Consider the following 25,892-nt stretch of genomic DNA (forward strand, 5'->3'; position numbering starts at 1 on the left):
TTAATGTATGTTTACTGTGTTATAGGTCATTTTAAATGTATGTTTACTGTGTTATAGGTTCATTTTAATGTATGTTTACTGTGTTATAGGTTCATTTTAATGTATGTTTACTATGTTTTTATAAAACATTTTTTATTTCTATGGTCACTTTCTATTTTTTATATAGTATTCTATTTGTATAGATGTTTGCACGGGTTAACTTCTTAACACAGTTATATATTTATTTTATATGCAGACGTTTAATTCCTCTGCACATTTTTAACTTTCAGAGTTTAACTCCTCTGCACATTTTTAATTCCACTGTACATATTGAAATCCTATGCAAATGTTTGATTTCTCTGCAAATGTTTAATTTGGCTACAAAGGTTTAATTTCTCTGTACATATTTAAATTTAGATCTATCTCAGGTCAATTTGAATGTTTCTTTACTGTGTTATAGGTTAATTTTAATGTTTGTTTACTGTGTCTAATGTCTAATCTATATTTTTTATCTTTACATATTTTTTAGGTTAATGTTTACCTGTGTAGCTCCTGCATTTAAATGTCAGTGTCCATGCTGAGTATAAGGAAAGGCTATCCACTTTGTGCCCAAAAACACTCCATGAATAGTAAATAATACAATATAAGACACAGGACACAATACAAAACACACAAAGAAAAGCTGGGATAACCACATAGAAATCAGTTAGTAAGACTTAAATTAAGTGTCAGATCAGGTCACACAGAGTATGGCTGTACATTTCTTACCTGACGGGGTAAGAGGAAGAGCGAAGCCTCACTGACCCTGTGTAGCTCCTTGTTTTTTTCTAACTGTAACTGTCCATATACGGATATTGAGAGCCACCAGAGCATCCGGTGTAACCTAAGTCAAATCCCTTGTGTGTGTGTACACACACCTGGACAAAAAAGTTGATTCTGATTATTATTTCATAATGCTATCTTAACACATAAGCGCCTGCCATAGTTTGACATTTAGAGGAAAAGTGTGCATCAGGAATGAACAAAGGGTGCTCATCAAAATGTCAACATTTGTCTCTTCTTACATGATTGATCATACAGCTGCCCAGCGTGGTGCTCCACTGCAGCTGTTAATGGAGCCACAAATACAGACATGCAGGCAGGCAGACATCTGAGGACAGAGGACAGTGAGAGAAAGTATGAATGGACATTTTAGTCATCCACAATGCAGTGACAATGACCTGCGGGCTTGGCAATGCAGCTGATTGTATTGTATCTACCTTGAGAAAAATCCCATAGCCTATAGTTAAAAAGGAGATTTTATTGGACTATACATCCATAAATAATGACACTATGAGATAAAATGATGTAGTATTTATTTGTATGTTATACAATTTGTCTTTTTGTTTTGTAGTAAACTGAAGGATCTCACGACTTAGACTGACCTGCAGACTGCGATGGCACTTGGTGTATATAGCATGAAATTACATGAAATTGCATTGCAATCTAGACAGCAGTGCAATTATTAACACTATTCTTGACTTGAATAATACTGATATGTACTGTACTGATGAATTTAATGTGTACTAGATAAACTAAAAAGAAGAATAACATGCAGTATATATTTTGAGCCTACAGTTTCTCTGTTACTTATTGTACTGCCTCTAGGGGCTCAAGAGGGCACTCAATGTCATTGCAATGGCTGCATAAGTAAATAATAAACCACTCTTGGATCATTATTAATCAGTAAGCTATAATGGGTGACATTTTCACCATACTGTTAAGAAGGAAACAATATATATGTACATTTTCAAAGATAGTATGAAGCAAATAAAGTCTTTATTGAAACAAAGGAGAGGTGAGAGTGGTTTTTAACTTTTCAAAAAACTACACCACCATTACTCCATTTATGCTGTCAGAAAACTGCCTAATGCATTTTGTTCATTTTGTCATGCCATTTTACACTTCTACCTTTTTTTATCTAGAATTATGAGTGACTTAAAACTGTCTGGGAGGAGAGGAAATAAGTTAAGGCAGGCTGCAGAGGGTTAATGACTCTGCAGAGAAGTTGGTGCTGATATTACTTCATGCTTTCAAGGCTGCATGGCAATGCATTATAAAATACACTGGCTTGTTTGTAAAATTATACACCACAGGAACAATGTTTGTAGACCAGAAGTGGTCCATTTTCTGTAACCGCTTATTCTCATCAGGGAGCCTATTCAGCTGACTTAGGGCGTGGGGCCGGGTACACTCTGGATAAGTAGCCAGTTCATCACTGGGCCAACACACACCATCATTTAAACTTATACTGACTCCTACCTACCTAGTATATGTCTTTGGAGTGTAGGAGTATCCGGAGAGAACCCACACAGAAAGGCCCCAGCCGAAGTTCGAATCAAAAACCTTCTTCTGCACCACCATTCTGCCCTTATCAATGCACATTTCACCATATTTCCTGTTTGTTGGAATTTATAAATAAATTATTAAACAATTTCTCATTCACAAATGTATTCTGTACATGCAGCAACCTGACTCAAAGTGCTTTGATTCCTTAATAAATATGTCCATGCCACACTGCAGATAATAATCCAGGGGCTTGCAAAATTCGCAATTGTTAATTTAATGTTACAAACAGATTTTCCTACTTCGCGCTCAGCTGGGACTCATATTGTCTTACATTATTCATGCTGAAGTTGCACGAAATTCAACCCCTTCCAAAAGATAGAATCTAACCTGGGCGAGGCGAACGAACAGGAAATAAAGTGAAGACAGGAGGCAGGGAAATTGGCTCTAATGGGAGGATGAGTGAGATGAATAAGAAACAGGGTTTATAGCACGTATGGGAAGAGAACCATCCCCAGGCAAGGGCCAGGGAATGAACTCTTATAGCTATACAAGCCCATCACTAGACATACACCCTTATCTATATGAATAAACAAAACAAAAAATAAACAATTCAACTCACCATAGAGTAAGATTGTCACCATTTGTTTTTTTCCTATCAACAGAGGTGTTTGAAGTCATGCAATGCACATAACATTACAATATTATGTATAATGTAAGCAGTGAAACCTCCGATCACAGTGGTATGCTCACTGTAGTTCTAAATCCCCCCCTGTTTGAATCCCACTCAGTCCCCTGTGGCTGCTTAGCAACCCCTCTTCTGCACAATATACTCTGAATTAACAGGGTAAAGCGTGACCGCTGCCTCCTCAAAAACCACAAGTCAAGGGTGCTCTCCCATCATCAACGCCTTCTCTCGGCACTGCAGCAATCAAAAGCCTCTGACTTATTACAACGTGGCTTCAAAAAACACACAAAACAAACAAGCTGGAAAGGAAAACACGACAGATACAAGACGGTCTCAACCTCAAGCCTGAACCTTTAGTGCTGCTGGTGGCTTGTTGTTATGTGGGCAGTGGAGGTAAGGGACCTCAAGACATAAGTATAAAATTCACTTTTAGTCTACCAGATTCAAACGATCGCACACATTTGGATGCATATTTCCAGGTAAACACCCACATATATCTTTAAATACCTTATATATAACACTGGCTTGTGGCCTATATATAACTGCCTATATGGATGACAACGTGCAAGCCTTAAGTTCGGCCTTGCATCTCATTTCCTCCAAACTGGATTTTCCACCGTACAGTATTTGGCATCACTGTGGCGCATATTGATGGCTCTATGACAAATTCACAGAGCAGGCCCTGAGCAATAATACACTAGTCCCAAACCCTTGTCCCCCTGCTACTATAATCCAGAATAAAATGACTCAGTAATAAGGGTTCATCTTCCTGAGTTTTTCCTGCAAAGAACATGAACTTTATGGGTGATTTGATACCAAAATGTACCTCATATCCATGCATTAGGATAATTTAGAAATCAAAACACACATTTGTGTCAAATCAAAGGATGTTATTGAGCACATAAAGTATCCTGTATCTATTTGCAAGTAGATGGAGCATCAAGCAGCTGTGACTTGGAGCAGTGCTGAATTATGAATTCACTCAGTCAAATCGATGAGGAAGGGATCAATTTTCATGTTCAGTCACACAGATCTGGGTGAATGAGGTGATACTGAAGCTGCAGAAGAGTTCAACTGTCATGTAGATGTTTAGTTCATTTAAATCTGTTTGAGGCAGAGAAAGAGTTATCCTGTGTGATCACTCTGTAGCTGTCACCGCTGCCGATGAGTCTCTGAGCAAGACACTGCATGGGACCTAACCCCTCACCCGTCTCTCGGGATAAGCACGTCAGATAAAAGCGTTCAATGTAAACGCGAAAGCCTCTGTGAAGAAGGGATTAAAATCCGCAACGCTGGATGTTGAAACTGCACTAGACCTGAATCCTCTCAGCCAGCCGCACGTCGCCGGTTTTTCATGGAAACAGATGCACCCACATCAGTCCTCTTTATGTCGATCATCTGCAAATGTCATTTTCCTTTAAGATGATGTAAGACATTACTTCATGGGACGCTTTTTCTCTCTCTCTCTCTCTCTCTTGCACAGCTTGGAGGAACATTATCTCAAAGCTTCTGTCGGACCGAACTCAGCAGTTTGGAGAGATGGGTGCGCACAGAAGTCCTGCTACCATTTTCCTCCCGGTGAGCAACCTCTGAGCCTGTTTCAGCAGCATCCCAGTTGAGAGGAGTGATGCTTAGTAGCAGAATTATCGGACGCGCACATATCTTTTAATATATTGGACTTATGTGATTGAACTTGAAGCCAGACGCAAAGACGGCGAACCTTTCCACAGAGAACTTAAGCGAGAGAAAAAAAAACGTTTTTACTTTTTTAATGGTGGGAAATTTCAAAGTGGAGTGAGGATTATATTTCTTTGAAGTCACAGAAATGACCCAACAGTGGATGTGTGTAACATGATGCGTTCACTGGTTATGATAATCGATTCTGTTCAAAAAAAGGATGCACCGAGGGCAGGCATTTTTACGCATGGGGTTAAAGGATCTTCTGTAGGCACACCTTGGGATTGCTTGTCATGAGACACTGGATGCGAGGACTGCAGCTTGAATCAAGACTATGCTTTGGGTGTGAGTGCATCAGCATCATGCAGTTACATCCCACACCCTGAACTTCTGGGACGTTTGCGCTTCGAGACGAGACTCAAATTTCCAGATTAAGGTTTGAAAAAAATAAATAAAAATGGCACTGAGTGAAAACTGCAAAACGCAACCTGCAAAAGAGCAAGGCTCAGTGCAAACCACCCCATCGGATGTTATTGAGCTAAACGTGGGTGGACAGGTGTATTACACTCGTTATGCCACTTTGACGAGCTTTCCAAATTCCTTACTTGGGAAGCTGTTCTCTAACAAGAAGGGGTCTTCAAATGACTTATCCCGGGACCTTAGAGGACGTTATTTTATCGACAGAGATGGCTTTCTGTTTCGGTATGTATTGGATTACCTTAGAGACAAGCAAGTTGTCCTCCCTGACCATTTTCCAGAGAGAGGAAGGTTGAAAAGAGAGGCGGAATACTTCCAGCTGCCAGAATTGGCCAAACTTTTGTCGTCCGAGGATTCAAAACTATTTCCAGACGACTTGTACTACAGTGATTTCGATGATGCATCACAGGGCAGCGACCAGAGGTTTTACTCCTCTTACTCCTTGGACAGGAGGTACGGCTACATCACGGTCGCTTTCAAAGGCGTTTGCGCTGGAGGAGGCAGAGAAAGTCAAACTGATGTCAAGGCTAAAAAGTTACCGAGGATTTTCATCAGCAGTAGGATTGGCTTGGCGAAAGAGGTATTTGGAGACACGCTGAATGAGAACAGGGACTCGGACAGACCACCGGACCGTTACACCTGCAGGTTTTACCTGAAGTTCAGGCACCTGGAGAGAGCTTTCGACATGCTGTCAGAGAACGGCTTTCATATCGTGGCCTGCAATTCGTCCCTGACTGCGTCCTCTGTCGGTCATTACGCCGATGACAGGGTCTGGTCCAATTGCGCACAGTACATCTTCTACCGTGAGTGAAGATTTATTCCTACACTTTCAGGAGTGAGATAAAACTGGTGGCTTCCAGAAGTAATTAGGGATGCAAACAGCAGCCAAGTTAAACACAATGTAAACTGTAACAGCAACTGCTCCTCCCTCCACCCTATATCAACTCATCCGGGCCATAGGCACATCAGTGTGTTGTTGCATAATAATCAGAAAGGGTGATTCTTTACCCATCTGATTTCTCTCTAATGATACATTTAGAAGTGATCTGCAGAAACTGATGTATGTGAGCTCACATCCTTCTTGAATCTCTGCATCTCTTGCAGTGGCTGCCTTTTAAAACTTCTGTTTTGGGTCCGAGATAGAAGGCAAACTTGCCCACGGGCCTCGGAGGAATTGAGTCACAGTGCTGCTACACTTCAAGTACACATGCGTCATGCATAAACGAGGCTATTGCTCAGAATCTGATGGGTTATGAATAATATAGCATCAGTGTGGAGCTGTGTTTCACATGGATGCTGCTGCATTCTCTCAAATCAGCTCTGCTTTTTCACTTGAAGACAAAGTTTGTTCATCAGCAAATGCCTTAATTAGCTGCGAATATGGTTCATTCCACTCTCTGCAGAGGGAGGAGATGGACCATATGGCCGATTAAGAAGCACTTTGTTCATTATTTTTGAATGGCCCCCTTTGGAAGAGCTGGAGAAAAACCCAGTTGGTGGGTCAAGGTTGGAGCATGGGCTGAGGAAGACTGAGCTGACATATGGTTTGCTAATGATTTACCAATAGTGCTGGTAATGTAGACTAATTATAACAGAGAGATCTGCCTTGACCTGCATGAACATCCAGCCAGGTAGGATTTTCCTGAGTCATTCAACTTTCTGGAGCACAACATATGGTGTAGGTGTTCACCCCCTCCTCCATTAACAGACACTGCCCTAGGACAAAGACATTGGACAGTAGGAGGAGGATAAGAAGGAGGGAAGAGACAGGGGGAGAAAGTGGAAGGAAATATGCAGAGTAAGAAGAGCAAAGAGAGAGCAAAGGAATAGAGAGTGGGGATTTAAGCAGCTAAAAGGAAGGGAAAAACAGGGAGGCGAGCAGATGGAGGAGAGAGCGTAGGGACGAGGGAGTAAAAGTTGCATGAGACCTGGCCATGGGGAGAAAGAACTGAGGCAGAAAGAAGAGAGAGGGAGTGAGGAGGAGCAAAAATAGATTAAAGTAAGTATCAGACAGGAAAGTTCATTGGGTCCGAGGAAGCTGGGAGGAAGAACATTATTTGGTGGCAAGGCACAGAAGAAGAAGAAGAAGAAGAAGAAGAAGAAGAAGAAGGAGAAAGCGGGTTTTCATTAAAAGTGAGATGACAAGGTGAGGGTGAAAGGAAACACACATATACAAGGAGCGTTAGGAGACAGAGGCCTAGTTAGGATGATGGATAGACATATCAAAGGCAGACAGGCGTGAGAGCCTTTGCTTCACAGCAGCACAGCAGCCCACATCCACTTTCAAAACTAATACTGTAACCTGATTCAGAATGTGGGGCACTGGCTGGCCTAGGGCAGGTAGTAGTCCTAAACTAAGAATGCATGTAGACAAGTGCACCTTTGCAGTGGGCACAAAACGAACATTTTACTGCTTTTCACTGCCACCCTCCCATCCAATCACAGGCTCATCTGGAGTGAAAAGTTAAGATACTCCACCCTCAGTTATTATCATCCACTCCCACTGAGTCGGATATATGCAGTCGGTTTCTCCACAGACTAAAACAAATGATTCTTTCATGAAAAGGGCACTCTCTCCAGGAGGCCGCAGTGTCCGAGCATTCATCATGAACCAGAGAACCAGAGTTTTTGCAGCTGATAGCCGTAATGAATAATTTGTATTTGACTTGGTTATGACTTGTTCACCCTTTAAATAAACAACCGAGCCAGAGACATATATCAAAACTGATAACCACATTAGTGTGAATGAGACCGAGAACAGAAGCTGGTTTGGTCAAAACATTCAGATGATCAGCTGGTTGCAGCGTTTTGGATGCCACTGCACTCACTGACAGATTATGTAAGGCGAAAAATATATGAAAAATAAAAATATATGAAAAGCTATATTTAAAAAAAAGTCAAAAGTTTGATTTATTAACAAACTATGAGATGAAAAGTCAAATTAATGAAATGAAAATGTCAAAACGGTGAGATAAGTTGACATTTTGAGATAAAATGTGAAAAATATTTCACAGTCATCCAAAATTACATGATATAAAGTATCATAATTATGACAAATAAGTCAAAATTGTGAGAAAGAATTATGAATGAATTCAAATTTATTTATATTTTTTCTGTCAGAAATGCACCTCCATAGGTGCATGGACCTGTCAGGCTATTTCTCAAGCAGAAATAGGTTGTTTAGCGTGATAGGGATATTTAGTTTTTTTGATAGGCAGTGACAACATTATTGCTGCAATGATTAACAACTCTAACCTCTCCGCTGGCATTTGGGACCAGTCTACTTATTGCTAATTATCTCTGGGGAAAGAGGAGAGTGTTGGCTAATTAAAAAGCAATCTGCGATCCCAAAATATTTCCTTGTCTGCAGTCATCCAGGGATGGAGATGCAATTTAGAAAGAAAAATGTGATCTTATTTTAAAAGCAATTTAAAGTCTATATTCTAAAATAGGTTATTTAAATACATAGGCGAATATAAGTAGTCGTCATGGACAACATAACTTGCTTTGACATGCCTGTTTTCATATCACAGCAGCAGAACAAATCGTCATTTAAAAGTAGGACTGGTAACATCAGAGATAGTTTTATCTTCCCCCCTCTTAGAGGGCTGTGCAGAGCTGTCTTGTCAAAATGGGAGACACTTATAGTAAAGGAGAATGATTAATTTCCAGATGTGCTGTTAATATAACTGTGCAGTCTTCATTTGGGCTCTGAATGAGATGATGTGTGTCCATAATGGCTGCTGGACAATGGACAGCGAGAGACGGGGGAAAGTAATCAATTGCTTGGGTGTAATGGAATCAGAGATTGGGCCGCCCCCGAGCTCCCGGATAGCCTGCTTGGAATCTGGATGGATTGGCAATTCCCTTCAAGAGATGGATGGTGCTCCCATGAACAACTCATACACATCTTAAACAGCACCTGGGCATAAATACGGTCCAAAGTAAGACACGGGTGTGTGCACTAGATCAGTTCAAGTAGACAATCTGGCCCACCTTGGGAGTAAATCTGAGTTTACTGAAAAGCTGCAGATGCAAAAGTAAAATATATGTTTTGAAATCAATCATTCTTTGAAGCCGCTTACACTGAATTTTGAAGAACAGTGTTGGTGTTTTTTCCAGGTGTTTGAACGTTCACTACAATTAGTATTCCTCGCATTACTGCTGATTGTTTTCGAGGTGTTACTACAAGCTTTTCTATTGATTTTTCATGCAGCTGTTTTATCTCTTGAATTTTATCTCACTACATGATTAAAACGAATGGGAGAACATGCATGAAATAGGTAGTCTGTCATAATGAATATATAATGAATTTTCATTATCTTTGTGCCTTTTTATTGCAGAATAAGTCACGCAGTGATTGGTAGGATTGCAACAATCCTAAATTGAGAATGAGGGTGCTAAATAATAACCATTTCATGCATGAAATAAGCTAATTCACATTAACCCTTCTCACATTCCTGCTTATTGATTGTCTTCTGGTTTGGATTTTCCAACAACATACCGTATACCTGCTGACTCACAAATCACAGATGTTGGGTTGCCCTTGAACGCCCCAACAAGGAGACTTTTCAAAATAGTCCCTGCTACCGTAATGACTCCATCGCCATGGTGAACGATGATGCAATTTTGACAAATAAAGAGACTAAATATAGATTTTGAACCTCCTTTAAAGGAACAGATAAGCCTAGAAACCAATTAAAACGTATTTTCACACCCAATGACATAATTTTTAGCTCTCGGTTCTCATATTTCTGCACTCTGCACCCAGCTGTTAGAGAACAGGTATAACAGCTCTTACCGTCTGACATCTAACACCTTAATGATCCCTCCAGAGACACTTAATGGCTACTTGGGTGGTGTAACTCACATTGTGAGCCTGGCTGTGAGTTCTCTGAATACAGGGGATCCCGTGTGTTGGTATGCAGGAGGTCAGCTTTGTACGGTAGTGAATGTTTTGGCGTAAAGAGCAAATGGCAGCATGTTAGGGAGGGTCTACTGTGCATACGTTTTTGAGGAGAAATTAAAAAAGGATCTTATGCCTGAGCACTTTTCTTAAATGTCACTCTTTGAATATCACCTACTTGACAGGGTGAGGGGCCTGAATTGCCCTTCTTCTTTCCTCCAGCCTCTTGAGACATCATTTAGGTGATGACAGGAGCTCTGTGAATACACAGGACACTTTCCCGCTTTCTAACCCGCCTCATCAGTGCTTGTGCAGGGGGGAGGTGTGGCTCTGGGTCAGGGGACAGGCCTACAGGGGGAGGCTGACATAGACATTTCAATCTGTCTGCGTTGCTTGTTCATTTCCCTGTCAGGGAGACACTCAGCGGGCAGCCACCCTCTGACTCTGGGATGAGACAGCACCCGCTTGTCATTACTAATCAGCCAGTGAAGCTGTCACGCTCCTCATGGAAAGCAGATCATTATGGCCGGGGCAGTAATGGTCCTATGAGAGAGTGCCCTTGAATGTAAAGCTTGTTGGGACTCCGTGGATCACCCTCGATTATTCCTCTCCAGCTTTTTCTCATCACTGATGATGGCAGAGAAGGCTGGTTGGAAGGAGCTAATTATTATTGACAAATTCAAATGCATGCAGATTGTAATGACATTATTATACCCGGCACAAGATTGGCTGCAGCCATCAGGAAGGCTGGACACAAACTGCTGAAGTGATACTTTTGCAGCAAATAAGACCATCTTGGTGAAATGGATTTCCCTCACCCCGTAAGGACGGTCACTGCCTCTGCAAGACAAGCCTTTTTTTTCTGCTGCAAGGACACGCTGGCCCAATTTGTGAGCTAACAAGCATGTAAACTATACTCTCCCAAAGGCAAGTGGCAGGGTAAAAAATATTTGTTGAACTGGATTATGGAGCAGGATAATGTAAGAATATGTTTAAGATCAGAGCTTCCTGACTCGTTGCATGAATACACATATTATGTCACACAATGTTACAGCTAATACTTTCTTCCTGTTTTTTCACAAGCAAACTCTTGGCCACAGAATATTATTGTATTCCAACCAAGCAGCAGCTGAAACACTTGAACATGATTCACACCACTCATCTTCGCAGGATTTTGTTGTTGTGTTCTGGCAAAGACACAGAGTATGTTTATTTCAGATTTTTTTTTTTTTTGCCTTACTTGTCTGACTGCAGCTTGGATATAAAACACTGCTTTGTGTACAAAGCTTATTTTCATTTATTTAGATTGAGGTCACACTTCACATCACTGCTGAGATTCAAATTTGAAGGCGCAGACAGCTTCGGGTCACGCGAGTCAGAATATGAAACAAATTGAGTTAAGGCCTCCTGGTTATGTACAATAACAACATGAAATTGCTGAGTGATGAGTCTTTCTTGTTCCTCTTTATTTATTTAGTTGTTTGTTTGCCTCTCAACTTTCAGCGTGGATTACATGACTGAAGCACAGAGCTGCTCCTCCGTTAAAGAAATAATCATCAGACACCCTTGATGAGTCAATTCGGAGGCACAAATAAAAACAAAAATGTCTGGCAAGAAACCCACTGACATTTGAATTTGAGTTTGTCAGAGCCCTCTACCTTCAGTCTCCATAATGTCCTATTTTATGGGTAAAAACTTTAGTCATTTTAATCTAATATTCAGGCAGATGAATTTCCATAAAGCTCTGACCTGTCTCAGACGTGAGGACAAATCATCCCTGTTTTCATTAGAGATGGAGACGAATGTGAGGATAGCCCATATGACATGCCTCCATGCCTCTGTGCAGAACTCTCTCTGTGTGTTATTTATGAGAAGTGCACAGTCTGGTCTGAGGACCAGCCCCAGTCTTTTAATGTGGTTGGAATATGATCTCTTAGACGGGCTTTATAGATCTGAGAAAAAACACATTACAATCAATGGCTTCCCTGAAAAGATACCAAAGGGTATTATACACACACACACACACACACACACACACACACACACACACACACACACACACACACTTCTTTAAATGTACCCAAGACTGACTGTTTCCTGACAAGGCTCTCAGTCGTTTCCTGTCTTGGCTCTGAACGGGACGTCAAAGCTTGACACTTGACCAAAACACACAGTTTGTGGTTGTGTTCTTGCTCACACTGTATTGTGTTTGCATTAAAGACAGCAGTGATTTCCATGTCCACCACCATGCAGACAAATTGTTGTATAAAACTAAATGAAACCCCAGGTGCTCCTCGGCTTCTCAGTGTCTTTAATACAATTCATTCCCCTGCAAAGCCTGACATTTTTATGACACTATTATTGGGTGTTGGCTAGTTTCCTAAACGGGTTGCCCCTCTGGACTACAGCATCCATTTAGAAACAGCCTCCCTCCTCTTGATCCTCCACGCTAAAGCGCCTGCATCCATTTGCCCGGTGCTGCTTGTCTGCCGGATTCAGCTTGATTCATTTTCTGTGGGGGGAAATTGGTGCACTGATTGGCCTCTTTACTCATGGATTAGCCATTAAAAAGCTGTTAGTGACTCTCTTGCTATCAGCTCAATGCAATCATCGCACCAGAGATAAGGTCATTATTACAGTGCAGCGCAGAGAGGTTAAAATCCCCCTTGAACTCTGTTCCATATAAATTGGTGCATGCACTGGAAGGAGGTAATGGACAAATTATTGCTCCCTCTGAGATATCATTGCTATTGAGTCTGTATCATCACATTGGAAAAAGCCATTAAGAGCTTTTCAGAGTCTGTGTACATTAGTTTATTTCCCATCCATTGTTCTGTATACGACAGCGAGCACAGCAGTTTTCAGCACATTTCGACCTGTAAGTACATCTAAATAAGACCATAGTTCAGGGATATTTTTGGAAATAAAAGACAGCAACACTATTGGCTGCCAGCGGGCAGTACAGTACAGTATTTCTGGTTCATAATTAGAAGTGTAGGTGGATGCGAGATGATACAAAGAAGTAAGAACAAGAGGGAAAACAAATGCTTGTAAAATATTCTGCTATACCTGATTCACTTCTCACCCAAACTTCATGACAGGAGTTCACGGCCTGCAGGTACATTCATTCACTCCACTATTCACTGACCCGCTTCTGTTAGCTCCCAAGACAAATTATACTTTGTGTGTACCTGTTTTTCTTTTTTTTCTTTCTTTTTTTTTTTTTACCACGCTGCCTCCCTAAAGGCAAAAAGCACCTTGTCGACTTATTTGACTGAGTGTTCTGAAAACACAAAAATAATGCACCGGCTCCTTAATACGAGGCAGTTACAGTTCTAATAAGAAACTGCGATGGCGAAGCAGATTGCTTTGGCTCGGAGACAAGCTTTGCCTTGGGAAATTGAGAAGGTCTTTTAGGGAGTCATACTTAAGCTCACTGAGCTCTGGGGTTCTCCTTATCAGAGGAAGCAATATGCACAGCCCACCAGCTCTTTTAGATTCAGCAATTAAATGTCAAAGCCAATAACTTGCATGTTCTTACGTCTGCATTTACCCTTAAATACCCACACACATCACCACACATATTCATCAGATATTCATTTAAAGATATTTGTATGACATTGAAACTGCTGTGTGGGCATTTGTCAGCATTTGCTTGATCAGTGCAACTGCTTCTTTTGATTACAGCTTGAATCTGTCACCCCACAGACAGCTGGAGCATTCATTTACAGTGTGTTTCTGCATGAAAGAGGGTTTTACTGCGAGAGAAAACTTGCTGCGTGTGGTCAAAACAACTGAGAAATGTGTTTGTGTGTCTTCTAGGTGGGCCCTCACGGTGGATGTCCTCTCACTGTGACTGCTGCTGCAAGAGCCACAAAAGCGAGCGTGAAGGGGAGAGCGGCACTTCCTTCAACGAGCTCTCCACTTCCTGTTCTGAGACCCAGTCGGAGGCCAGTTCCCCTCAAGGAACTGTGATCTGTGGCCCCGTGAGCCGACGATCCAACATCCAGACACTGGACCGTCCCATGCCTAAAGGGCCACATCACATGCTGCAGCAGGCAGAGATGCGACGCAAGACTGACATGCTACGTGTGAGAACCTTCGGTGTCCGCGAACGAGAGGCTGCAAAGAGGAAAGCGAACAAGGAGAAGATGACTCCAGAGCAGGAGCTGGAGAAATGCATCCAGGACTTCCGCCGCATTAGAATTCCTGATCGCTTTCCGGAGAGGAAGTACAATTGGCAAACAGAGCTCCTGAGAAAGTACCGTCTCTAAATATAAGTGTGAAAAAGGAGAAGGAGAAGGAGAGATGATGGTATCATATCAACATGAACAAAGAGTATTAACTGCATAGGCAATAGACTGCACCCTGTAAGACACATACTGTATTAGAAGAAAAACTATGGTCACTTTCCCGCCAGCATGACTAGCTGAGCACAAAAAGTACAAGGCAGTGTGAGTCCTTGATATGTAATGTATGCACAGTGTTGTGTATGATCTGCACATGTGTAAATCAGGTTACTCCTGTTGGGGCTTATGTCACTAAAACCGGTTTTCACTTCTGAGAGCTGGAAACGAGTCGTACTAAAGGCTACTATATCACTAGTTGAAGCAACAAAGCAACCTCAGGGGCAACATCATTTCAATCCATCAAATTATCACATACATGTATGTGCAATTGTCCACAATAGCTGTTTTTTTTTTTTTTTTTTTTAATGGATGTACCCAGATGGTGCTGTGAGTTAGCAATGGAATATCACGTAACTCCACTGATAACACATATACTTATAGTAGGCTTTGATAACGGCACTGCATGTCATTTCACCATTAGCATAATTATGCAATATCAAATAAACTTTCAATTCACTATTTTGTGTGATGGGTTAAAAATGGTGCGTTGTGACTGAGACTTAAATGAGGAAAGCACTGCCTATAGATCTGTTTGGATTTGTGAAACTTTTTGTCCAATGTTGTCATTATGTGTTGGATAGATGATGTTGTGTAGGTAAAGTATATAATGCCAATGGATATTTGACAAAACCTTGATTGTAAGTGTGCAAAAAAAAAGCTAATAAATAGGTTAGAATTGTAGTGGACCTTCTTGTGGCCATTTAATTTACATGGAAACTTCTTCCCCCCCGAACATCAGTTGTCAAATCATAGTTTAACAACTGCAACTGAAGCCGGTCAAGCTTCAGATGTCTCCACATGCTGAAGTGGTTTGCTATAGTAAGAGCAACACTCTTTAAAGAGTTTGGAGTTTGTTTGTAGCCTTTCCACTATGGTTGAATCTAAGCCAGCGATACTTCTGAGGTGCCAAGGACATTTCATCATTTGTGGGGTTACAGGGCGTCAGCTGAAAACTTTAAAGTTCCCACGAGACGAAAAAACAGAGTGTCATTTGTTTCCTGTAAAAACAGGCAGATAAGGAGGAACTTGTTGCAGATATTGAGCGTGTTTACCGTAGATAATAATGCTGAGTGTGTGTTACACCCTAACCACTATGCACTGCAGCTAGCGCTTTGAGCAAAGTGGCTGTGAAGTGAAACTGGTGCCAAAAACTGCAGTTTCTCAAACAACCGCTTGAGGCTGGCTACAAAACATGTCAATCTCCATAAGGCCCCATGTTAAAATGTCCGACTTCACAGCAGAAATAAAACATTTTGCGGCCTGGTACAGAAAACACATCACGGTGACTGTAGCTAATTTCCTGTACTGAGTCTGAATTTCTATTAAGGCATAAAGTTATGCATAATTAACAGCATGGTCCCTTTGATTGACAGGTGAGTGCCTCTACATGCGGCACTCATGCAAGCACCCAAGCGTCATTCAGCCCGCCTCAGGTCTGCCGCATTTCTACATTAATATTAGCTAGGAGCAGCAGAGACAGGACTGTCAGAGTGGTGACAACCAGAGCGACCACACTCTGAGCTAACTGGATAAACATCAAAGAGATGTCATCTAACCTGACAACTGTATTTAGCATGTGTGCATGCTATGGAATAGTGGAGAAGTGTTATCCAGTGGATCTAGTAAGGCCAACCATATTTATATTCTGATTCAGAATACACAGATGAAGATATAAATCCAATGGAAGAAGAAATCATGGAGGAGGCAGAGAGGCAGCAGTGGACCATCCGACAAAACAACAAGCCTCATAAAATTAATGTTGCTTCTGTGGTCAGTCACTGGTCTTTACTGCTGAGAGTGGTACTTTCGGATGATACATCTGTCGACAAGTCGGGTTAGTGAAGGGGAACTGAGCCTGAAGGGAACAGGAGGTGGACAGTCCTTTCCCCAGTTGGTTCCAGGTCCCCATTTTGCTGTCGGGAGCTTTGGCGCCTTTGTCCATAGTGCACCATGGTCCAACCTTCTTCATTAAAGTACCCATGGCTAGGCTTAGGATTGGGTTTATTGACTATATTGACTCTTCCGGTGCTGTGTAGCTACAACAAATGTCTGGCTCTGATTAACGTTTTCATGCTGGAGAATGTTTCACCCCCATAAAATCCACTGGACACTCACTATATAATGATTACTACAATGATATCTCAGAGCAAAGCTCTTCGTAGACATCTTATAATATCTGTTTGCCCTCCTAAAGTAAAACCATCCCTCACACAAGACTACTGGTAGCTTGGTTGCGCCACAGGTAAATCCATATGCAGTTATCAAAATAGCTCATTCGGGTGTTGATCTTTTGTGTTTATTTTGCTTGGGTTTGGAGATAAAGAGGTGATTTATATAAAATTTAAGCTTATTTGGAAAGTCTTAGGAGGATTGCTGGAATATATGTTGTTTTACTGGTCAGAGCAGGTGTTTACTGGTTTACGGTCACCTCCCAAATCACTACAACTACATTACAAAGTTAGCATGACCTATTATCCCCAGGTTAAAAGATACTAGAATTGTACTTCATTTGTATATCAAAGTGACAGCAAAATACCTATATTTCCATTTTAGCACAATCCTTTGAATTGCTTTGGGATTTTACCGATTGCCTCGTGTCACCTCCACCGTCACCGGCCAGTGCACAGGACACCAGCGTCATTTAAGAAGTGAAATAGATCCCTCTGTGTTGACATTTTTTCTGTGCCTCATCCTCTTGAGAGGAACTCAAGGAAACAGAAAGATAACCATAGCTGTGCATCACAAGCAACATTTATAGAGAGCACTATTTTTAGCGAACAGATTTCTGCAGTGTGGCCACATTGCATCCGTAAAGGAAGCTTAGGGACTGTATTGCTGCAACCCCAATGGCAGCCTGCGTGATGATAGATGAAGAAACTTGTCTCTTGGGATAGTGAGTGTCCTCCAACACAAACTCAAAGAGAAAAAGCTTTGTTAGGGCTTGGAGATACATTTTGCTCTATATGCAGAAATGCATTAAAAATAATAACCAGATTATTCTATAAGACATATACCCCTGCAGCACCTCTACCTTTATCAGCATAAATGCACACTGAACTATAATCATGATCAAGAAATACATCAATACATCTGCTATTTAACTAAAAATAGATATTGATTAGGATGGGAATGGACTTTCAGAATAAAAGACTATTCAAGCTTTAATATGCCAGCAGAGAATAAAATACCAAAAACCTTGAAGAGGACTGTAACATAATGAATTTGTCAGGGATACAGAGGCTGTTATTTCCCCTCTCAGTGCCCGGACGCCTATCTCTTCCTGTCAGCGTCCATTCAATATAAAAACAGTACGAAATCTCTCAGTAGGAAATCCAAGCCCCTTTCCTCATCTTTGAAAACCAGATCTGCTTTAGATGGCATTTCGCCTCGCATTAAGTGCGATTTGAATCCTAATACCCCAATGAAAAATCAATTAATCTGTTTTTGCATATCAAATATGCACAATGTTGTTGCCTGGCCTGGCCTGGCCTAGCCTGGCCTGGCCTGGCCTGGCCTGGACCAGGTGACCTTGCTGACCTATCCCACAGATCGACCTCAACGCAGCTGTTTGCCACTCTGCTTGCTTTATGGATCAATAGCCTCAGATCCTGGCCTTGGCCCTACAGTCTTTATAGATGGTCGATAACCAACATCCTCCTCTTGGATGCAAAGTAACTTCAACTTCAAGTAAATCTTCAATCAAAAAACATCACTGCCACCGTTAGGCGCCCTCAATTATCCAGCAGGGTTGCCTGCAGGCCTTGTATTTCCCACAACAGCTTTCTTTAGCAGGACTGGTCTGACAGCATAATTACAGCCCTTGTATTAGAAAATTACTGCAAAGCCTGTGGATGCAGGGAAAATTACCCTACTTATCAGATATTAGGAGACCAAAAAAGACTGTTATTCACACATGAAATAATGATGTAAATCCAAGCAAACAGGATTTAATTCCATACGATGACTATACGGATTAGAGGTTATACGTTATATAAAACAAGGTGATGACTGCTGTTGTTGTTGCAGTGTGTAAGATGACTTATCAAAGCAAGCACAGGATAATTTTTGCTAAGCTTGACATACGGAATAGGAAGACGAATATGTAATTTATCTCTGTCCTCTGAAAATATATCCAAACTCTTACTGGGAGAGGTTTTGTTGCCTGCAGCAGTTCTCAATAAATATCCAACATGTTGTTCTGCTCACTCATCTAATTTTAGACGACACTGAGGAAGATGTGTATTTGTTCAAAGCATTTAGGCTAGTCTAGTATCACAACACTGGGCCCAGTTGTCCCACTTCATTTATTTATTAGTTAAAACATATTTAATATGACTGTTAACAAGGCTGTTTTTGTCCTTTTTGCTCCCCTTTAAGCCACATTGTGCTCTCAGTTTTGGTTATGTTAAACCTTACATACTGTACGCTGTTTCATGGGGAGCCTTCAGGGACGTAGTTAGAGAAATGGGGGGCCAATTTACAGCCTTGGAGCACATTTGGGGTCATACTTTGGCCTGATTCTGCCAAGTCGAGTATGTGGAAATACCAAAGGAACAGATTACAAATGAATCCAAGGGGCGAAATGACAAAATCATGGTGAATGTCATCACCCTGCAGAAAATTGGGATCTGTATCTGAATGCAAATAAATCTGGGCCCCCCATCGGGTTTTATATCATCCCTACTTCACCATTTTTCTGCCTTTGACAACCCATTATCAACAAGCGAGACACATTCATACACCAGTTTACTGACTGGTTATTGTTGGACGCTTTTTAAACACATAATTTACCATGTTGCCCTCAACTTCAAACTCTTTACGGGGAGTCTGTTCATAAAATGCTAAGATTTAAAACATGGGTTTTAGTTTTATTTGCCCTTGTCTCTGCTGCCACCCCAATACAACCAAGGTGTTTGTGTTACTTTTTAAAAGGCAACAGAAACATCCAAAAACAATGTCTGAGTTACTCTGCTGTGAACAGGTTTCACTGGAGCTACGAAATAGTCCACATAAAAACTGCTGACAGTTTGGCTTACTGACTCCTAAAGAGTGATTTTTAATGGTGTGAGTGCAACAAACAAAACTGCATTCCCCTCCGCTGTACGGATACCGTGCCCGCTGCACCATTAGATGTTCTAGTCTTGGTACATTTGGGTGAAACAACCATTTAATTTCTTTGTAATTTTCTTGTTTGTTCTTTGTTTTACAATATTGTGGACTGAAAGTGTTTTTAAGCCTTAGAAGTGTGAAAAAACTGTAACAGTTACAGTACACTCAGTTGCCAGTTTATCAGGTACACCTAACTAAATATAATGAAAGCAATGCGATAAATCTTCCCTTCATGAAGGTGATATTGTTCAGTTTTTGTTGAAAGTGGAGAGTTGATTCAGTTGTATGTACCGGTAGTTTGTTGTGCTGTCGAACTGTGATGTGCTAGGCTCAGAGGTATTTCTAGAATCTGTCAGTGAAGGGGAACCAAAATATTATATATAATATAGAAACACCTCACAGTAAAATTAAATTAAAGTCATGGAGGTATCGACCCTCTTGTGAGTCTGAAATGAAGTTTAAATTGAATTGAAAGTTGTAGCCATGGTAGCAGTCTATTAATGTATTTATGAATAGAAACTAAAGGAGCCTTCCTTCACACGCACACACACACACACACACACACACACTGTAAATACACTGCAATGACAGGTGTCAGTCAATAGTGCTGACTTCAGCAGGTTCAGGGGTCCACAGGGAGTCTACCTTTGCACTCCTTTGGCGCCCTATTTCCTCCCTCAGTTCACTGCTCTGGCGCCAGCACGGAGGCACAACGACGGACACACAGTCATTCACCTCCTCCTTCGACAACCACCGTCAGCTTTTACAGATATCTGTATTATCTGTGCAGCAGCTCCATGCATTCTTGGATATTCATCCAACCCCCTGGGGGATCAACTCAGCCTCCTGCGCTGCACAAAAACAAGGTGCTGAATCCGGCTGTAAAGCTCCTAATTGGGCAAAAATATCCAAGAGTCCTCAGCAGCGAGTGCAGGAGAGTGGAGAAGAGAGCAAGCTGAGCACCTACCCATGCTCACCTGGGCTCCCACTGGGATAAAGAGTCAACCAGTGGGTGAAAAAAAAGGAGAAAATTTAGGATGCGATAGAAGAGCCACTCCACTGCCTTGTTATGAGGTCAGTGAAGTGAACTTGAAGCCCCAAAGCATTTGTGCAGGTGTACATAATGTTTTTTTTTTAAACGTTTTCTCTTGGCAGCTGTAAGGAGACTGATTTACAGCCAAAGTGTCTTTCACTCGTCATTTTTCCCCTCATTACCTTATCCCTATTTCTCAAGGACTGCTCTGGAGAATATACAGGCTCAATTAAGCTGTTCTGACCGGAAATCCCATTGCTCATAAATCACCACCAAGGGCTACTGATCAGCGCTGCCTCACCGCAGAGTAAAGGTGCTCACAGCGGTGTGTGCAGCTGAGCAGGGCAGCAGCTACTATAAATCAAAGGAAGAGTACAGACTATATTGCAGAGGATAAAATACTGTAGGACACTGTATCATAAATCTAGAAAATAATCACTGATTGTCTGTGAGCCGTGATATCAGACAATGAATACAGCAGGACAGGTAAACAGTTATGATGAGGACTTATTCACCTTCTTATATACAGTAAGTCTGTTAGGAGGTTGTTTTAATAACCTTTTATCCTTTGAGTTTGTCAGGACGTTGTTAGCAAAGACTGAAGATCTCACTTTTCTGTTGAGCCAGATACTGTACAGTCAAAATGTGCTGCACTCAGCTAATGTAACGGGCTATTAAATAATCAGTAGGGGAACATAATTCTTAATTCCTCCCAACATTTTCCCGTGCCTTGCAATTAGGATTGCACACCCTGAACTATACCTTAAGGGGTCGTTGCTTTATAAAACATCCTCAAATAGCTTCGGAGCACTTTTCCTGATGTGTAACCCTTTTTAGCATATAAGAGAGATAAAGACTCTGTTCGCTGTTAATTTCTTTCACGCCTCTTAACGAGGGCCTAGAGAGAAACCCAGCTCTGAACGCATTACAGGCCTGTTACTGTATAAGGAAATAATCTCACTATTCAATTTGACTCCAAAGGCGATGCAGAGGGGCTCTGTTTTAATAAAAACAAATCACTTCACTCAACTTGTGTGATGTGAGCTTAAAACTCACATGAAACTGATAGAATAACAATAACTGCTGGAGGTCGTTTCACAAAAAAAATGTGCTGAATTTTCCATAATTGAAATCAGTTTCATATTGGAGCGAATCAGTCATCCCTGCTGCGAGGCGACTATCGTGTGGCACACAAACCCACAGTGAGGAAGTCTGTCTTTGAATATAATCCAATCTATTTTCAGTGGTAATCTGTTGTTTTTAAAGCATGAAGAGTACAGTAATACACAACAGAAGCCGCATATTAATGCCAAATATTTGAGCTACACTCATTAAACACCATTTTTCTCTCTGGAGAAATAATTATCTCATTGTCACCTTCCAGTGCAGGACTGCAGGATGTATTTTTGAATGGTATCATTGATTATTTTTACAGGACTGGGTGCGTTACACATGTAAGAAGCCCCTCATGGAGTACGGGATTAATCTGTCCAGAGATTAAATGCTGCACACAGATGGTGGGCATGTTGCATCCACATCAGCTGACCTTTTACCATTGCTCTGTGATTATCAACAGTGCACTTAACATATCTGCACAGATGATTTAAAGGCACATATCGGGTCTAAAAATATAAAATTTAGTGAATATAATCTGTACTGTGTTTGTAGTGGTGATTTAGTACAAACCTTCCCGGGTCAGTTTATGACAAATCAATAACAACAATGAACACAGCCAAATAAAGATATGGTGCTTACACTGACAACGGAGCCTGTGGGAAAAAGAAGGAAATATAAAAAACATAAAGTCTGGGAAACAATTACTTTTTAGAGGTCATGACATTTTGTTGGATATTTTACAGAAATGTTTGAGTAGTTTTTGACTCCCTGACTCAGTATAAGCCCCTCTTAAATTTTATTCCTGACAGTTTGGAGAAGAAAAAACATGTAGACTCTACATTTAATACAAATACAGAGAATATAATTCAATAATAAATGAAACAAGACAAGGATAATGTGCTAAGGTTTAGCATGTTTATCAGAACTGGCAACTTGTCCAGGATCTAGCCCACCACTCAGTCAGCTGCGTTAGGCTCCATCCCCCCATGACCCTGATGAGGATAAGCAGTTACAGTAAATGGATTTATAGATGGATGTTTACCAGCTGTTAAAGGTCCAGTGTGTAAAATTTAGTAGTATGTATCTGTTGGCAGGAATTGAATGCAATATTTATTAGTATGTTGTCAGTGTGTAATCACCTGAAAACAAGAGCGGGTCCTCTTCCATGGAGTCTGCCATGTTGAACCGCCATTTTTCTACAGTAGCCCTGAGCAGACAAACCAAACACTGATCTAGATATGACCTTTTGCTTTTTATATGAATTTTGCAGTCAGAGTTTTTCCTACATGCTTGAAAGAGGAGGGTGAGGTGAGAGTATTCATTTGGTTGCAATCTGCAAGTTCACTGCTAGGTGCCACTAAATCCCACACACTGGACCTTTAATTGAATGTATGAAAAAAAGTTAAGGGATCACCAAAGCTTGTGCAATTTACCTTGAAGGTAACATGAATGTGCTTCCAAAATTTCATGGCAACCCATCCATACAAACATTTCATGCAAAACCATCTGCTGGTGGTGCTAGAAGAACCAATAACCATGTCTGTAAAATAATTTATCCAGCAGATATTTTACAGGATACATGAAAACTTGATTTTGCTGGTGGCAGAACAGGAAACAGGCGATGGTAAGATCATGATGGGGGACCTAACATTCCTAAAATCCTGCCTACAATATCATCTGTACGCTTTTGATTTTTTTTAATCAAGACTTGCGCAAAGTTGATGCCATTATATTTCAGCAAAGCAGGGCCAGTGAATTGTGTAAACAGCACAGAGCCGAGCGGTTGCTGTTTCTCTTGTAGCAGTGAAAGTGTTAAGATCCCTGCTCTCTCATTAATCTCTATTGGCCTGTGTCACCACTCAGAAAAAAAGGCGAGATTACCCCCATCCTCGACCTGAGACTCTCATTTAGCCACATACTTCAAGCCATTATTCAGCCATCATAGAAAAGCCACAAAACAAATGGTATTTACCTCAAAGGCCATATTACCTCAGGGTGAGGGGGGTGGGGGATAGGGAGCCAGAAAGCGAAGCGTCGGGAAAAAGAAAGTGGGGTATAAACAAGAGTTTAAAACTCATCATGGGGCTGCATTCACTTCCTCTGCTAGTGTCAGGCTGTCGTCTGTCATTTAAGAACATGACAAATGGCTGAAATGAGCCGGAGACGGATTTGACACAGATGTCTGACATCACCATCTAATCCTTCACTACGCTCTGGAAACGCCATGATGAGACCGACTTGATTGCCATGGCAACAAACTCAAAAATAATCCTGCAGACCCTGAAAGCCTGGGTGATTGGGATGATTTTGATTGTGGTATTAAATCAAAGCCTGCTTCTGCATTAAAGAATGACTGATTTTTCCAAATTAGGGCATTGTTAATTAGTCACCCTCGTGAGACAGCCCACAGTCTATCACAGCCCACAATCAAAGAGCTTACTCGTCTGGTTTTAACCTACAAGCTTCTTACGCAGCTGAACCAAAAGATTTAGCCTCATAGGGAACGCTGATTAAATCTCTGCTCTGTTTATCGTTTCTTTTAAGTCCTCAAGTCTAATTTTTCTGGGTGAAATATCAACATCTGGACAATTGTTTTTTTGAAGTCGCAAGAGGTCTTAGTTAAGTAAAGCCAAGGTGAAAGAGGAGGAAAGATGAGTGGGTTATGGGGCAGCGGGCAGACGGTGAGCTGCCCTGCGAGTATGAGTGTGATAAATTCACAGTTTGGGTGCCAACCATAAGTCAGGGACAGGTCTGCTGTGTGATTAACTTTAGATAAAGGAGACTACAGACTTGGCCAAGCAGGATCAGAGCTGTTCGAGGAAATACAGACATAGAGAAACAGCACCACGGGATCACTATCTAGTTGTTCAGTAGGAAAATAACTGATTAGAAATCTACATTAAAGTGTTATGGTGTTGCTAAAACACAGTGAGAAAACACTGAAACCATGACAAGCAAGTGAGCATGGTGTGTGTGTGTGTGTGTGTGTATGAGAGCCTTGAGCAGATGCATAAACCAAGGGGTGGGTAACATTTCTCGGTCTTGTTGTTGCAGGATAGAGTTTATTTTCACGGTTGAATTGGAGTCCTGATCTGGTCTCTAGATGACATTCAGTGTCACCTTAATCACTTCTGACACACTTTGCATCCCTGACAAGACCGCATCCGCTACTTATCGAAGAATGTCACAGGATAGTGACGCTTGACTGACAGAAACATTTTAACATTTTCATTATTTCTCACATACATGCTCACCTTTTCTTGTATATCTTCAACCTTCATTCTTCCCGTCATCCACCGTAGGTTGGAGCACTGTATCACAGATGCTTTGTTTTTTTTTTTTGTAATGGATGTGCATGAATAACGATGAGGCAGTGAGAGAAAGGAAGAAGGTTGCGTAACCTATTTTGAATGCTCCCAGTCTTTCTCCAAAAGTGATACCAAGCAAACGGTGTGACACGTGCGTCGTGCCTACCGAATGGGAATTAGACACACACAAAAGCACATCAAAGGGTGTGATTGGAGGGGGTTTGTTCCACGGGAGATGAGTGAAAAGAAACTCGGCCAGTCATTTTCAGATGAGAATTACTTTCATCATCCGTGCACACACACACACGGCAGGCCATCGTAATCATGTTACTGCGTTTACTTTGTGAAAGAGAATTTTCCTGTTCACACAGTCTTGAGGGACAATAAATAGAGGCAATGTCTTTTCTTATTCATAGGCCATGCAGCATGCATGCGTACAGGCCAGGCTGAATTTTCATGGAAAAGAGGCAAGTCTTTGTCTGTAATGCTGCTTTACTTTTTTTTGATGCTCTGCAGAATTACAAATGCCTTTTGGCGTGTTGCACCACTTAAAAGATAAGGCAATAGTTTTTCTATGTTTTTCTTATTATTAGTTCCTCCAGACATAAATCTTTTAAAACAGCTCACAGATATAAAGTTTCATGAAGGTGAATGTTTGCTGGGAACTATTTCCAGTTGTGGATTAATATATTTCCTGCTGGGATAGTTTGTAAGGGATTGACTCAAAAACAGTGCTGACTTTCTTTGTAAATCCATATTGGATGATCCTGCTCCTCACAAATTTCATTCAGTGTCATTATTCAACACAAGAGTCAGGGTGTGGATGAGTGTGTAGCAAGTCCAGACTCTCAACTGACGTCCTGTT

At 41.3% G+C, this 25,892-nt stretch overlaps 1 protein-coding gene across 1 annotated transcript; it reads left to right on the plus strand.

Annotated features, from left to right (window-relative positions):
• The first annotated feature begins 4,168 nt into the window (after window positions 1–4,168).
• On the plus strand, window positions 4,169–15,136 carry LOC104938323 (BTB/POZ domain-containing protein KCTD16). The gene is made up of 2 exons (XM_010754702.3): window positions 4,169–5,949; window positions 13,875–15,136. Exons 1-2 carry the CDS (start codon window positions 5,127–5,129, stop codon window positions 14,324–14,326), a joined length of 1,275 nt encoding a protein of 424 aa, XP_010753004.2. The 5' UTR covers window positions 4,169–5,126; the 3' UTR covers window positions 14,327–15,136.
• Window positions 15,137–25,892: the final 10,756 nt, after the last annotated feature.

Source organism: Larimichthys crocea, chromosome I, assembly GCF_000972845.2.
Source record: "Larimichthys crocea isolate SSNF chromosome I, L_crocea_2.0, whole genome shotgun sequence".
Taxonomy (NCBI): domain Eukaryota; kingdom Metazoa; phylum Chordata; class Actinopteri; family Sciaenidae; genus Larimichthys; species Larimichthys crocea.

What these genes read in the sequence shown, in the direction of transcription:
- LOC104938323 (XM_010754702.3), top strand. Translation starts at nt 5,127, where the DNA reads ATGGCACTGAGTGAAAACTGCAAAACGCAACCTGCAAAAGAGCAAGGC. An exon ending in CGCACAGTACATCTTCTACC is followed by an intron (nt 5,950 to 13,874) that starts GTGAGTGAAGAT and finishes TGTGTCTTCTAG; the next exon opens with GTGGGCCCTCACGGTGGATG.